Source organism: Podarcis erhardii (genome assembly GCF_964252035.2).
Source record: "Podarcis erhardii genome assembly, chromosome: 3".
In the NCBI taxonomy this organism is placed as follows: Eukaryota; Metazoa; Chordata; class Lepidosauria; order Squamata; family Lacertidae; genus Podarcis; species Podarcis erhardii.
Window position 1 is genome coordinate 47,862,133 of NC_138507.1, and position 15,640 is coordinate 47,877,772.

A 15,640-nucleotide genomic window follows, 5' to 3' on the forward strand; every position below is an offset into this window, starting at 1 on the left:
AAACCTTTCTGAATGCCACTTTTCTGCTGCACAGCAGTCTGGCAAATGTTACACCTGGAAAAAGAGGCTCTTGTTCTGCCAACTCAAGTTCCTTCACCCTGGAGCCACCCAGTTAGAGAAGTTGAACTGTGGGCTCTAGGAGGAATAAATCACTGTGCTTAAGAAATAGGTTGATCTCAGGAGAGAAGCTGAGTTATTGTACTAATCACTGCAGATCCCCCCACCTTTTTGTGTATTTTACTGCCGTTCCATAAACACAGACACTGCAGGCTGGCGACTGAATTTACACCAAAAGCAAAAAAAGGACCGTTTAACTTGCTGTCTCTGCCCAATCAGCTAGCCAAAACCCTGGCAGGAAGTGACAATAACAAAAGCCAATACTGTCGTGACAAACTGAAAATTTATACAGATAAAGGCCAATTAAAAAGGTAAAGGGACCCCTGATCATTAGGCCCAGTCGTGACCGACTCTGGGGTTGTGGCGCTCATCTCGCTTTAAAGGCCAATTATAAAGCTACATATACATGGGAAGAGGCATAAGCAATGTGAAAATACACATAGAAAGAGATGCTCTTTTTCGAAAGCGAGAGGGTAGATAGGTGGGGTGCTGCAAGCTACAGTGATTTCAGCCTTAGCTTCTTCAGAAGAGAGATTTGCAAGTCCAGCTGATGTTCTATAGAACTGTAGAGTTGGAAGGGACCCTGAGGCTCATCTAGCCCACCCCTCTGCAATCCAGGATTATGCAGCTGTCCCATACGAGGATCAAACTTGCAGCCTTGGCATTATCAGCACCATGCTGTAACCAACTGAGCTATCCAAGCAAATCAGAAGTAGAAGATACTTATGTAGACCATTTCTATACCACATGATATCTAAGAATAATGTGGTGTGCAGAAAACGAAAAACAACAGTAGTTACAAATACATTATGGAAACCCATTAATATAAATTATTCAAAAATATAGACCAATATCAATTCCTTCTCCTTCTGACACATCTCCCTGCTCAAGAGCCTCCTGGCTCTCAACTAGGGTCCAAACAATTTCACAGATCTCTCTCTCTCTCCCCCTGCCCCTGATCTCTCAATAAAGAAGATTCCTGGAAGCAGCTTACATTACCCTACTCTCTCAATCTAGGCTCCTTGTATGGGCAGGCACCAAGGCACATGGAGCATACCAAAGGACACTTCAGACAGTTCACAAAGGCATTTAAATGTTAGCCAACTTTTTGTACCACAAAACCCCTCAACATCACCCTGAATTGGCACCCAAGTTATAAAGAGGGAAACTTGATTCAATGTTTCAGATGAAACAATACCCTTTTAACTTGGTGTAATTCTGCCAAGGGTGCCAGCTCTTGGGGGCCGAGGCACTGTGCCGCCCCTTTTTTTTTTTAAGGGACCAGGCTTCCTCAATGTTCAGAAGGCCCCCGTGTGACATCACACACGGGCCCCCTCAATCCTTCGGAGCAGGTGGTGCCCCTGAATCCTGCAATGTTAACACTGGGCAAGCTAGCGTATTGGTTGTTTTTTTATATATAGCATAATTTCCCATGACTTTAAATTCATAGGTGCTTTTTAGCAGCATGTCTGCAGAGAATACACTGAAAGCCTATTAGATGAGAGATAAAACAGCCAATTTCAACAGCTCCCATCTTTCCTTTAAGAATGCATCTTCCCAAAGCCAACCTTTGCATTTCTACTTTAATATCCAAGCATTTATGCATAAACAGTATCTCTTATTTGTATTAATAGCACAGAAATGTAAATCCTCACACACCAGTAGGAGAGCATCCCCCATTACATGCAAAGTTAATAGGGACCCCCAGCTGTTTCCCAGACTAGACATTTTCACCTCAATCTTCAAGGCAATCTTTTTTACATGTTGGGAGGGGGGACCATTAATATGAGTGCTGTTGGATTGAGCATCACAAGATCCAAGTTCAATTTCTCATTCTGTTACGATAAGAATCTCAAATGAGCTTGGGCTAGTCATTCTGTATGAGATTTTTGGAAGCACTTGACATGGAGCTAACCTGGGCTCCCATCACAGCTGATAGTTAAACCTTCCAGTGGAGATTTCACCATTGGCCTTGATGCAAAGAGAATCAAGAGATGGTATTGTTACAATGGGCTTTTTATTTCATGGAGGATGTGAGCTGGTTTGGAAGCGTCAGCAAAGAAGCAGCATAGAAATCTACTGTGTTAATATTTCTGTAAACGGAACTTCATTGAAGCGAATGAAAACATGAGGATTTAGGTCAGTTCACAGTCCCATTGACTTCAACTGGGTTAACTCAAATATGTCTCAGGAGGCTGCTGCTGGATCTTTTGGCTTCATGACCCAAACTATAACCAACCTAAGACTTCAATGTAAAGTAACCAGCTCTGTTTGCTTCATAATTATGTTAAATACTGCTGTATTAGGCAGATTGGACACTGAAATGCCAGTTTCAGACCCCATACCTGGAGATGCCATGCATGGAACCTGAGACTTCCTGCATGTGCTACAGCTCTTCCCATTTAAAAGTCTTCCTAAGTGAAAACGGAAAATAAGTTGCAGTTCTTTGACATTGATACATAGCTGAGAAGTGGCTGGGAAGCGCATGGTTTGCGTGCAAGGAACAGCGGAACCCAGTGAATAGTAAGAATAATTCCCAGTGAATCTGTAGGTTCTATTCCTGGAAGGTTTTTGAGACAGAACTGAATAAACATCTATTAGTTCTTGTATACTTCAAGATCTTGGGCAGACAACCCCAGAGGTTCATTACAGCTTATGATGATGAGTAATCAGCAAAAGACACATAATAGCAATATGACCATCCAAAAAAAGACAGACATCAGTTATATTTATTGGTATGAATTCAAAATCTTCTCTCTTTTTAATCTAAATATTTTACATCTTATATATTTGATCCTTGATTAAACCTCTTGTAAGTTGATAATCATTAATGGGGTTTTTATTGTTACTGTGCAAACAGTTCATTCATGCTGGTGACCTATCAAATTTCACAGACATGGTCTTTAATTGGATTTATTCATTTCTAATCTGCTTAAGCCCTGGGTGCTGTAATGCTTGACTAAATATACATTCAGCACCCTTATTTAAACTGGTAAAATAAATGTGAGATATAAATGCAATTGTTATTGTGTACCTAACAGGAGCAGAGGTGGAGGGAGGAATCATAGAAGGAATTTGAGGGGTCAGCATCTGGTGTGCTCCTAGTGAGAAAGTTAGGGATGAGGGATATAAAACTGCAAAACCTATAATTCAAGAAAACAGACTCTTCCTTAAGATCATAAATGGGCAGTCCAATGTACTGCATCTATGGTGCCAAAGATAATCTGATGCCAACGAAGGCTATTGTACACCCCATACATGCATTGAAAGCACACATTGTCCAAAAAAAGAATTCTGGGAACTGTAGCTCCCAGCAGCCTTTAAAAAATTACAGTACCCAAGATACTTGGGGAGGGTATGCTTTGAATACGTGGTGTACGCAGCCTAAGATTCCTAACATCAGCAAAGGCACTTTCCTGTTGAATCAGTAATCCTTGCACTGGAAGTGATTTTAAGGATAACCTCATGCCTCTCTATGTAACCCTCAGGGTGCTCCCCAGGCCTCCCCCCTCAAGCGACGCATATCTCCAGTCCTGCTCTGGACCCTCCTCAAGTCCTTTTGCCTGGCTCCAATGTGTCCTTGAAATGTGATCAAGTGTCTTGCTTGCCTGAAGGAAGAAGAAGAGATTGTAGATGTGTAGAAAAAACCAACCGGCTTTTGTATGGCTGAAATGTAACCTATTGTACAAAGGTCACATCCATTGTCCTGCCCACACTTGCCTCTCAACTTGCAGAATTTTGCCTCTAGAATTATAGAAATGTTTATTTTGTACCCACCTATTGATCCTGTGTAGCCCATAACAGTCCAAGGAGGTGGAAACAACAACAAAATATACAGTGAAATCTTTCCAGTGTCCTAAAAGATTTGTTTTGTCTGTCATTACTTGAAAAGCCAAATAAGTTTATCTTTAGATTACACATAATACCTTCAGTTACTCCTTTTAAATGAACAGTTCCCAGGGTTCTATCACATTCTATCATTCTAATATAGTTTTAAATGTCAGCTCCTTGTTTTCTGACTCTGCCATATTCAGTTATTGGTAAGTCATTGTACAGTCCAATCTGCCTTTTCCTCCCCAGTGACACCATTGAGCAATTGTCATTCTATCCAGTTGCAGCAGGGCAGGAGAAGGAAATCAGGACCACTCCATCAGCTCTTAACAAGATAGCAGCTCCATAAGGCTCCTTCCTCCATCAACTGACAGTCTGCTGCAGAGGGAGATGTGGGAAGCTGGACCAAAAGCCAAGAGACTAGAATCTGCTGGCTTCTCCTCTCCTTGCACTGTTTCCATTCCAGCTGACCCTTGGAAGAACTTTGTAAGAATGAATGGCAGGAGAAATCCAGCCAGATGAGTGGGGTATAAATAATAGAATTATTGCTGTTGTTGTTATTTTATTCCTGGGTTTGCTTTTTCTTCCTATTCTCTCCCAATCTACATTCCTATTGTGTCCTGTCCTTTAGATTGCAAGCCCAAGGGTAGGATTGTAATCTGTTTAGGAAGTTTCTTTAAGAGTGGGGTAAAAGTGCTCTAAATAAATAAATGCTTTGGGGAAACCTTGGGTTTCCTTCCCAGACTGCAACCATGTAAATCAGGGTTGGGGGACCTGTGGCACCCTCTCTATGTTGTTTGACCCAAAATCCCATCAGCCTCTGCCAGAATAGCAAATCCCCATGGACTAAGGGGGCTGTGGTCCAACAACATCTGGTGGGCACCAACAGATTTTTGATGATCCATATAAACAAATCTACTTGGCAAGAATAGACACTGCCTTAGCAGGAAATCCTGTTGGCATCCTTGGGAATGAGGCAGCCCGTGCAATAGGGATCTCCTAGAGCAGTGTTTCCCAAACTTGGGTCTTCAGCTGTTTTTGGACAACAATTCCCATTATCCCTGACCACTGGTCCTGCTAGCTAGGGATGTTAGGAGTTGTAGTCCAACACAGCCAGAGACCCAAGTTTGGGAAACACTGTCCTGGGGCATTTGCAAGTTCATGATGTTTTACAGTAGAACCAATGGTCACTTGCTTATTACTCCTTCTCCTGTCCATGCCCACCCTCTTCAAAACAGAGCAAAGCAATTCCATCAAAGCAAAGGAGAGAGAAGAGAATCAATCCAAAAATCTACTTAATTGGCAGTAACGAGAAACAAGCCAGCCCACTGGCCCACCAGATGTGCCAGGTAAACCGCTATAACCAGCAACTGTGATCACTCCATCAGCAGCCACAGGATGTGGCTTTTTAATCACCGCAGTGACAACATTATTAGCAACAAAAGAAACACCTGAACTTTCTCAATTAGCAAGCCTGTGGGCTGGGGATACACAATCCAAATCAAGCAATCTAAAATAATTACCACACCTAGATTCTCTAAGTATTCAGAATTAGCAAGGCAGACTGGAACCAATACCTAAGGCAGCACAAGGAAGGAAAATAGTGGGGAGAGGGTGTAAAAAGGAGTGGGCAAAACATTCACTGTCCCACAATTTTTTACAGAAATGTTATTGTTCAGATTCCTTATGGTCAAAGCATGTTGTTGAGACAAAAAGAAGTGCTGAGCTCTGGGTGCACCTTGGGGCATAGGCTGACCAGAGGGAAAATGGAGGGAAAGTGCTCCCCCCCACACACAGTCAGTTCCCTGCTCCCCATTGGTAGACCCCTATGGTCACTTGAAGGAAAGGTGCTTTTCACAGGCTCTCACTCCCTTATAAATATACTTCCCCTCTTCTGTGCCCCCCTCAAATACTGTTCCCCTCATCTGGATCCATATCTATCGATTGTGCTCCAATGCCACCAACTTCCTTAAATTTAATACAATGGTATCAAAAGGGCTGCTTTTATTGGATTTCTAGGCTGGCTTCCAGTCTCTTGCATTACCAGCTTGTCTCTCTGGCTACACCCTCACCACACATCTAAAGCACATGGCTTCCCCCAAGAATCTTAAGTTCATTAAGGGTGCTGGGAATTGTAGCTCTGTGAAGCGCAAATTATTGTTCCCCAGATTCTTTGGGGGAAAGCAGTGTGATTTAAATATATGGTCTCTCTCACTCTCTTCATTGAAAGCACATGACTTGGGTTGGCCTAATATAGGTATTCTTGCTCTAATATGGACCTTGGCTACTTTTACCTTTTTGTAGCATAAAAACATCACACAAGTGAGCACATAGTACTTTCTATGACACCTTGCATAAAAGCAACCCCTAGACATGTCTGTTCAGAAGTGAGTCCCATTGAGAGCAATGGGACTTTATTGACAGGTAAGCCAGTACAGCCAGAAATAAATTACAGATGGTGGGAGAGAATCTCCCCTTAACTACCCTTTAACAACTCTACTCCTGAAAACAGAAAGCAACTAAGTCTGCACTCCTGTATGAGTGTTTATCTATTGAACACAGTGGGATGTACTTATGAGTTAATATACCTAGGGATTGCTCTGTGCACTGCATTAAGAGGTAACAAATTCACATGGGAGTCACCTTGAGTATGCTGTCTAATACCATCCATGTAGACCTCTACCTCTGGCAGTGCCTAAATATTAACAATGATGGGATAAAGAGTGAGGGCAAAAGTCAACATTTTCATTACTCTTCCTCCCCCTTTCCCCCCTATATTTTATTAGTTTGCTAACTGAACCCCTTCTGGTCACCCCACCTAGTTCCATGCAAGTCTCCATCTCTTTGAACAAGAAAGAAATCATGGGGCTTTGATAGAGACTCTGGATAAAATTAAGAACTTCAAACTCCCAGGTTTTCCCCCCCTTTTTGGGAGCAAAAGAAAAACAGATGTCCTGTTTGTTAAGTATAAATAACTCCGTACGTTGAAACCTTTCTTTTACGCTGCATTAAACTTTATTTAATGCAGGGTGCCCCCTTCAACTGTAAAAAGGCGGAGAAGGAGCAAACTCAAGGGGTGACAAAGCCCTAAATCTTGTTCTTTCCCCTCTAGGGAAACAGAAGAAGACAGGAGGGAAAAGCTTTCAGGCAGATGAAAGAACTTTGTGGATTCCTACCAAGCTCATGGAGAAGGATGGGCCTTGTCAACTCAAGCCCTGGGCCAAAGAGAGTTTTCTTGGCAGGACTGAAATATTTGCCTTTTTTTATGACCCCCACTTAAAGCACTTCCATGACAGGCAAAATGAAAAGAAGAGCACCTTTGATGCAATCCATCAAGCACTTATTTTTCTCCAACAGCCCTTCTCCAGGACTCATGGGACTGGCGCATTAGCAGAACTTTGGTGTGCAATGCCCCAATGTTCATGGGAGTTGACACAGGCACTCTGCTGGGGAGTAACAAGAAACCTCGCTGGATTTAGTACTTACGTGAGCACGTAATTGACGCTGACGATGCAATGAGGCCGTGAAGATCGGCTGTTGTGGACAATGGTGGCGTAGCTCTGCACCCAGACCCAGCCACCTTGCTTGGCCAAGAAGCGATAGTATTTTGTGGTAACTTGACCTTTCACTAGCACTGAAAAAGAAATAGAAGGGCTGCTTTATTTAATGAGCAGTTACTCCATTTCTGTTTTACCTTCAAAGAGGAACTCTAACAAATCTCTACAAGGGCTCCATTTTCTTTATTATATTTCAGCGATTTAACTTGTTCCCTGCTTTTTAGAAAGCTCTGGGCAACTGGGTGGTCTCTTATCCAGAACTACTTCCCTTTAGCTTCAACAAGCTTGAATAGCGTTGAGTGGGACCAATTAGAAGTGAACTCGGAGAGATGTTGTTGGTGTTCTCAGCAAAGAAATAGAATGTGGTTTTCCCAGTCCTCTATATTCGTGTTGATGTACATTAAGGTCATTGGGCACATTATGTCTTTTCAAGAGTGGCACCTCTCCAGACCACCACATCAACTTACACTGTGGTCCTCCATAAGTTGTTGGACTCAACCTCCCATCAGCCCCAGCCAGCACGGCCAAGGATGGTGGGAGTTGTGGTCCTCCACCTATTTTGAAAGAAGCCGCACTTCCCATTACAATTCTGACCAAAGTGGTGGCAGATGGTAGAAACGTAACGCTCTACTGTAAGGGCATGGCGACTCAAAAGCACAATCAATCATTAACAGCAAAAGTCAGTCTACTTCCCAGCCAGGGTGTCAATCAAATTTAAAATGAGTCTCTGGCATGTGATTATTATGTTACAGGAGTTCACAAGTGTCAGCAGTTAGATTAAAAGGCATTCTTATGGTCTCTAGTGAAAATGCCTTTTCCTGGCAGTCATGAGAGAGACTAAAGGCTTTGTAGTGTCTACACTACTAAAGAGTTCAGCTGTCATGACCTCCTTCTCTGTCAAACATCAACATAGCAATTCTGAAAGCAGACTGAGCTACAGTTCTATACACACTTACCTGGGAGTAAGAACCACTGAACTTAATGGGAATTACTTCTGAGCAGTCCTAAAAGATTGTACTGTAAAGCTTCCTAACTATGAATTACCAAACTTTAACTAGCCCGTCTTTGTAATGCAGATATTGAGAGCTCATCCTTGTCCTAAATTTTGTTAAATATATTAGAATTTAGACTGAACACTCAAAACCTGAGAGTCAAAATTAACAAAATATTTTGCAAGCCTGCCTTTACCATGTTTACTTAAATGTCTCATTGTTTTCAGCGGCGCTTTCAAGTCAGTGCGTGCAGAATGGCAGCAATTAAAAGTGCAACACACATTTAAAGCTATAGACCTATAGATTTAATTAGGATGGGTCCCAAAAGCTGTGGACCACAAACCAAAACAACCTGGATTAATTGGATTTAAGACTTTTACATTGTATTCTATTACCTCTGGCCCTATGAATGCATCAGACCTCCTCAGAGAGGATGATCCCCTATCAGATCTTTGATCCCCTAACACTGCAGTGAAGGGCAGCTCAGGGGCATGCCACGGGAAGATCTAGAAGGTTCTAATGCTGTACCAGCCACACCCCTGCCACCCCACCTACAACAAGCCAAAGATAAATTTATGTCCACTGAACTGTCATAAACCAATCCCCTTTCATCACCTCTCCCAATCTGGGAGTTGTGTGTGTCTAGAAAAGGGCATGGGATTGCACCATTAAACTGCATTCTATGCCCACTTACCTGGGAGAAAACCTCACTGAACTCAGTTGGATTCCCTTCATTGTGGAAACATGTAGGATTGTGCTGTTAAAGTGACACAAAACCCCAGTCCTTCCTGTGCAGTGTCTCCAACTTAAGAACAATTTTGCGATCACTTCTACTTAGTCTGAAGTCTGCAGTAGCAGCTAGGGCTAACCCTTTGTTTTTTGGAAAGACATTACCCACTTTCCTTAACAGTACCCACTTTCCCCAGCAGGAAGATGTAGTTACAGAATACCTTTTGCCAGCTGAATTTCTGTCTCTATCACAATTGTGGTATGTATTACAGTTACAAGCACAGAGTTAGGAAAGAGCAAACCAAGCAGCAAGCCGGTTTAAGCAGTGATGAGGATCTGCTCTGGAAAAGTGCATTCCAAGCCACTAACATCAGATGATTCTTTGAAGCCCTGCCCTGAATTAAAACGAACCTTATAGGATTCACACCCTTGTAAATATAATTAGAATCAGGGACCAACACACCAAAAGAGAGAACCCAAAATTAAAGGTTGGCAGGGAGGTAGTATGGATTTCCCATCAAACTCACTTAACAAAAATTTAAAAAATAGTAATTGATTTGAAGAGTAAACCCAAAGTGTTCTACTGTTAAGAGGTTGCATTCCCACTCTTACCAGGCTTGAGAGGCGATTCCTCACAGCCCTTTCTCAAACCATGTCATTTATTCAAGCCAAATCTATTCCATCACCCACCATTAACACATCATAAAGCAGTTCAGCAGAAGGCATGAGGGAAGTGCATATCCTTTGTTGCTTTCTAAAAATAAACCTTCTAGAAGGGGTGGAGTTGGGTCTCTTATTACCTTAATAGGCCTGAGATTATTTTGGAGTTAAGGAATGACATGGGAAAATTCATCTACACATCCCACCCCCTCCTACACAAAAGTCAAGTTGATTATCCATGAAGCACATCTATTCCTTTAGCTTTCAGTATAATTGAGCACTTTCTTTTTGCCATAGTGGTGGGGTGACCAACGCAAAAGAGGACCAGGGCCCCTGTGCCTTACCATCACAGTGCAGGAGAGGGGCTTTCAACAGGTATGGTTTGCAAGGCGGAATCCCCAATTTCTGCAAGATGATGGCAATGTGCAGGAACCCTGGTCCTTTTGGAGTCAGCTGGAATCTCAACCCCTAATCCCAAACACATCATCCCTTCAAATTATGAAAGAAAAGATACCTTTTTGTCAAGTGGAGTGCAAACCGTCCCATCTTGTGCTTAAGGCAGGCGTAGGCAAACTCGGCCCTACAGATGTTTTGGAACTACAACTCCCATCATCCCTGACCATTGGTCCTGTTAGCTAGGGTTGATGGGAGTTGTAGTCCCAAAACATCTGGAGGGCCCAGTTTGCCTATGCCTGGCTTATGGTTAAAGCGCTGCGGTGCAGACAATTTTGCTTTGTGTTGGAGACTTTTCCTCCCTGGGGTCTTATTTCAATTGAATGGTGCTTTGGGGAAATGTTTCAATCGTGCTGCCTACTCTTTCTTTCTCCCGGCTCCCAGCAGCTACCGCAATCCTATGCATGCTTGTCCCCCAATAACGCAGCACGACTTCCATCAAGCCTGATTAGGATCGCACGCAGCTACGTGGAAATACCCAAGTAAGACAGCCCACCAGCCAGCCCACTTTGACTTAGGAGTAAGGCCCAGGGAACTCAGCGCGACCTGCCTAGGCGAGGGGCTTCAAGCGTGCTAAGAGGAGAGCTCCTTACGCAGGTGATGAGCGCAGCGCAAATGGAAAGTGTCACAGCCGTGGACGTGGTGGTAAAGCGTCTTCTCGATCAGGTCCTGAGGCTCGTAACCGGTCAGCTCGGCTACCCTGCCAGGAAAGAGAGAGACACAGAGAAAGAGAGAGAAAGCCGGTCGGTTGCTTTGATTTGGCACGTCGGTGCTGTTAGGGCGAGGGGAGAGGAAGCCCCGACGCCGACCTACCGGGAATCGAGGAAAATGAGCTTCATATCCAGGCTGGCCCGGAACATGAACATATTGCTGTGCAGCTTGATCTCCGTCACGGCGCTGGGGGGCAGGGAATGGCCGACCGCCACCAGGCCGACGTTTTGGTAGCAGCCGTCGAAGGGAGACATGTCCAGGCTGTACTGGCGGATCTTCAGGTAGCCGCTGCAGTGAATGACCTGTTGGGGAGACACAGAGATCCGCTCAAGTCGACAGGGCTGTTCGGGTTGCCCTTCGTGGTCAGCGATCTGCGAAACAGCTCGCGCGCAAACAGAAAACTCTCCGGGGCTGAGACTGTCAAACAGTAAACCAGCGAAAGAGGGAGTGTGGGAGCCCCACTCGACACCACGGATGTGCCTCAATGTAGTAAACGCGCAGAGGATCGCGCGTCTGGTCTCCCCTCCCCTCCTTTTCGGTCCCTGTTAATCGTCTGGTTGGGACAACAGCGCCAAGGGTTGATTTTGCGCGCCTGAAGGGGCCACGGCGGCCAGGCAGGACTTTGTTTATCAGTTTACAACCGATGCTTCTCAGAGAAATAAGCTTGCGCGCTCTCTTGTGTCTATTTGCAGGCCGCTTTTCCGGGTCCCCATTTAGTTGGTCGTAAGGAGCGTGCCAGCCTCCGAATGATCTTTTCTTTCTTCTTCTGGATCAACGCGCTACTCCCTCTCAGTCATCCGAATGAAACCAGGTGACGTTCACCTGCCACTCATCTTCCTCTGTGATCAAGCGGGGTGCCTTCATCCTCCAACCAACCCGCAATTACGAGGCTTATTATCTACACCTATTGACTCTCAGCAGAACGTGAGAACAGTGTAAACTTAAATGTATTGCGTTTGAGATCTGTGCAGGGCGATTCCCCCCCCCCCTTTAATTGCCTCTGGCGAGAGGTCAATATTCATAGGATTGGGGTGCGCGCTTTCACGTGTTTCCGAGGAAGTGAATTTGTTCACTGGGGCTCACTCCCAGATAAACGTGGATAGGATTAAAGCCTTGGGCTGCAGTCCTATGCCCACTTACCTGGGTGTAAGCTCCACCAAACTCAGTGGGACTTAGTTCTGAGTAGACAGACGCACTGTTGACTCTCTCGCCCAACTTGGTCGCGTGGTTTATTTGCGATGACAAAATCTATTACTACATCTCTCTGCGTGTGCCCGATATAGATCGGCTGGCAAAACACTTGGAATTACTGGAGAGTCAGTAGGACGGAGTCTCAGGGCGATTGCTTGGCAGCCTCCCTTTGAATTACGTGGGCTACCTTGCAGCCGGAGGGGCAGTTAGTTCTCAAGGCTCTCAAGAAAGGCGTCCTCGACAGAATTAGGCACAGTCCGGAAGCAAGTAAAATATCGGAAAACAGGCCTTTCCTCCTTCGGAAACTACGCAATTATTCACACAACTAAATTCCCCGCAGTCGAATATTATGCACGTGATTTAGAGCTCAACAGACTTGCCCCAAACTAAGTTAGCCCCGAAATTAAAAGAGTTTTCTTCCAGAAAACACAAGGCTCTTGGAAAACACTGCAATAGCAATCCTAACCATGCCTACTCAGAAGTAAATCCTATTGAATTCAGTGGGGGTTACTCTCAGGAGTGAATATTGCAGCTCAACAAGGTAAGCTGCTGCGTTATGACAGGTGGGCACTCTGAGGTCTCTTAAAGCGCCTCCCTAGGGGGTTAAACCACAGAGCCTAGGGCTTGCAGATCAGAAGGTCAGCGGTTCAAATCCCCACAACGGGGTGAGCTCCCGTTGCTCGGTCCCTGCTCCTGCCAACCTAGCAGTTTGAAAGCACCTCAAAGTGCAAGTAGATAAATAGGTACCACTCCGGCGGGAAGGTAAACAGCGTTTCTGTGCGCTGCTCTGGTTCACCAGAAGTGGCTTAGTCATGCTGGCCACATGACCCGGAAGCCGTACGCTGGCTTCCTCGGCCAATAAAGCGAGATGAGCACTGCAACCCCAGAGTCGGCCACGACTGGACCTCATGGTCAGGGGTCCCTTTACCTTTTAGGCATATCTACTTGGGGGAAAGTTCACTGGGATTTCTTCCTAGAAAGCCGTGTATATGATTGCAGACTTCAGCAAGCCAACACAAAAAAGTCTGTAGGAGAGCAGGGAGGAAGCGCCACCACTGATGTCACCGGAGGGGCGATGGCGTCATCTCCTAGGTCGTTGTTGGCCAACCCTCTGTCTGTAAAATAAGCTTTCTTCAGAGAGAAACCCATCCACTAAGCAGAGGAAGAGAGAGATGACATCAGCATATGGGGCTAAAGGGTAAACTGGCACCCTTTTTGTTGGAAAATTCCAAAGCCCCTTTTTTGTGGTCAACCAAAACGTTAAGCCATCGTGAGCAAGCAGTGGAGTCCTCCTGAACTCTTCCTGAGGCTGAATTTTAAAAAGCTGGCATGGTAACTGAAGCCATAATGTCCTCATTGGTCAACTGGGGTATGGCTATGGGGAGTTATCATGAAGTGCGCCTGCACTTCAGAAGGTATCACTTTGCCACTGAAAGTATGTAAGGTAAAGGTAAAAGGTAAAGGACCCCTGCACAGTTAAGTCCAGTCAAAGGTGACTTTGGGTTGCAGCGCTCATCTCGCTTTCAGGCCGAGGGAGCTGACATTTGTCCACAGTCATCTTTCCGGGTCATGTAGCCAGCATGACTAAACCACTTCTAGTGATGGAAGTCAGAGCGCACCGAAACACCATTTACCTTCCTGCTGCAGTGATACCTATTTATCTACTTGCACAGGCGTGCTTTCAAACTGCTAGGTTAGCAGGAGCTGGGGCAGAGCAACGGGAACTCACCCCGTTGCCTGGATTCAAACCGCGACCTTCCTATCAGCAAGCCCAAGAGGCTCAGTGGTTTAGACCTGAAGCAAGCCAAAAAACCAGATCCTAAATATGTTTACCCTGAAATGCCTTCCACTGACAGCACTAACCTGGACTTTGGCAACTTAGTTGGGAGTAAGTGCCACTGACCTCACTGGAGCTTAAAGGTAAAGCGACTCCTGACCATTAGGTCCTGTCGTGACCGACTCTGGGGTTGCGGTGCTCATCTCGCTTTATTGGCCAAGGGAGCCAGCGTACAGCTTCTGGGTCATGTGGCCAGCATGACTAAGCTGCTTCTGGCAAACCAGAGCAGCGCACAGAAATGCCATTTACCTTCCCACTGGAGCGGTACCAATTTATCTACTTGCACTTTGAGGTGCTTTTGGACTGCTAGGTTGGCAGGAGCAGGGACCGAGCAGTGGGAGCTCACCCCGTCACGGGGATTCGAACCGTCGACCTTCTGATCGGCAAGTCCTAGGCTCTGTGGTTTAACCCACAGCGCCACCCACGTCCCTACAGCCCCCCAAAATCTCCAGGCCCAGAACACTTACAGTGAGAGCCTATGTGCATTTACTTGGACTTAGTCTTTAGTAAGCTGGTCAGCATAACTACATAAGAAGAGCCTGCTGGATCAGGCCGGTGACCCATCTGGTCCAGCATCCAGTTCTCACTGTGGCCCCCTAGGTGCCTGTGGGAAACTTGCAAGCAGGGCCTGCGCACAAGAGCACTCTCCCCTTCTGCCGTTTCTAGCCTTATTTTCTCTATGCAGAGGATTTGCACAGACTTTAAGTCTTACCAAAAGCAATTACTGGGATTTTGAGGGTCTTACTCCCAAATATGCAGAGGATTGCTGGCTCACGGAATAATCCTATGCCTGTTTACCCAGAGGTGAGTCCCGCTGCGTGGGGCTTTCTCCCAAACAAGTACGCAAGGAATCTCCGCCTTCACTGGGATCAAGTCCCAGGGAAACGGGTGGGACTGGCTGCCAAGTAAATGCACTTCAAATCGAGGTGGAAACACGCAGCGCTACACAGCTCCAACTGGTCCCGATTACTGTATTCCTATCAGTGAAGGTTTCAAAGCACCCTTGTCTTTGTACTCAAGTCCGGGCGCAAACAGTTCTTCGCTCTGCCGTTAGTTGGCACTCGTAAGCCCACCTACCTTGTAGCCTCCGCAAGTCAGCCCGGCGTTCCTCTTGGCCAAGACGCATTTCATCCTTAGGAAGAAGGAGCGCTCGATCTCGTACTCTAGTAAACAAGGGGGCACAATGCGCATGTCAGGGAAGAGGCTGCTCTCTGCCGCCGGCCACTACCTTCCTTCCCACCCGCTGCTTTACTCGGTGAACTTTACCCTGAACGAAATGGGAATGGTACGGCTGGTGGGCGGTGAGGACGGCAGTCATCTCGTCGTGGTCGGCTGGGTGGATGTACTCGTAAATGCTGTTGCCTGTCAGCTCAACCTGCAAGAGGGAGTCATCGGGGGCAGGGGAAAGAAAACGATAGAATTGTAGAGTTGGAAGGAACCCAATGGGTCTTTCTTTCCATCGATGATGACACAACGTGCCCCCATTCTATGCCCAGGGTGATCTCAGCCACCTTCAGCCCATTAAGCCACTTGATGGAATTGAGCCGCTTCTCTCTTTGGGT

General features: G+C 45.7%; 1 protein-coding gene across 2 annotated transcripts in view; it reads right to left on the minus strand.

The window, feature by feature from the left end:
- The window catches only part of SIM1 (SIM bHLH transcription factor 1), a 58,426-nt gene that overhangs the window by 17,358 nt on the left and 25,428 nt on the right, over positions 1-15,640 (minus strand). For both annotated transcript variants that reach the window (XM_081856416.1, XM_081856417.1), the window contains exons 4-8: positions 15,345-15,453; positions 15,156-15,241; positions 11,153-11,352; positions 10,933-11,039; positions 7,435-7,582 (exon numbers count right to left, since the gene is read on the minus strand). In XM_081856416.1, coding sequence (XP_081712542.1) covers positions 7,435-7,582; positions 10,933-11,039; positions 11,153-11,352; positions 15,156-15,241; positions 15,345-15,453 — 650 coding nt within the window. The remainder of the gene's footprint in view (positions 1-7,434; positions 7,583-10,932; positions 11,040-11,152; positions 11,353-15,155; positions 15,242-15,344; positions 15,454-15,640) is intronic.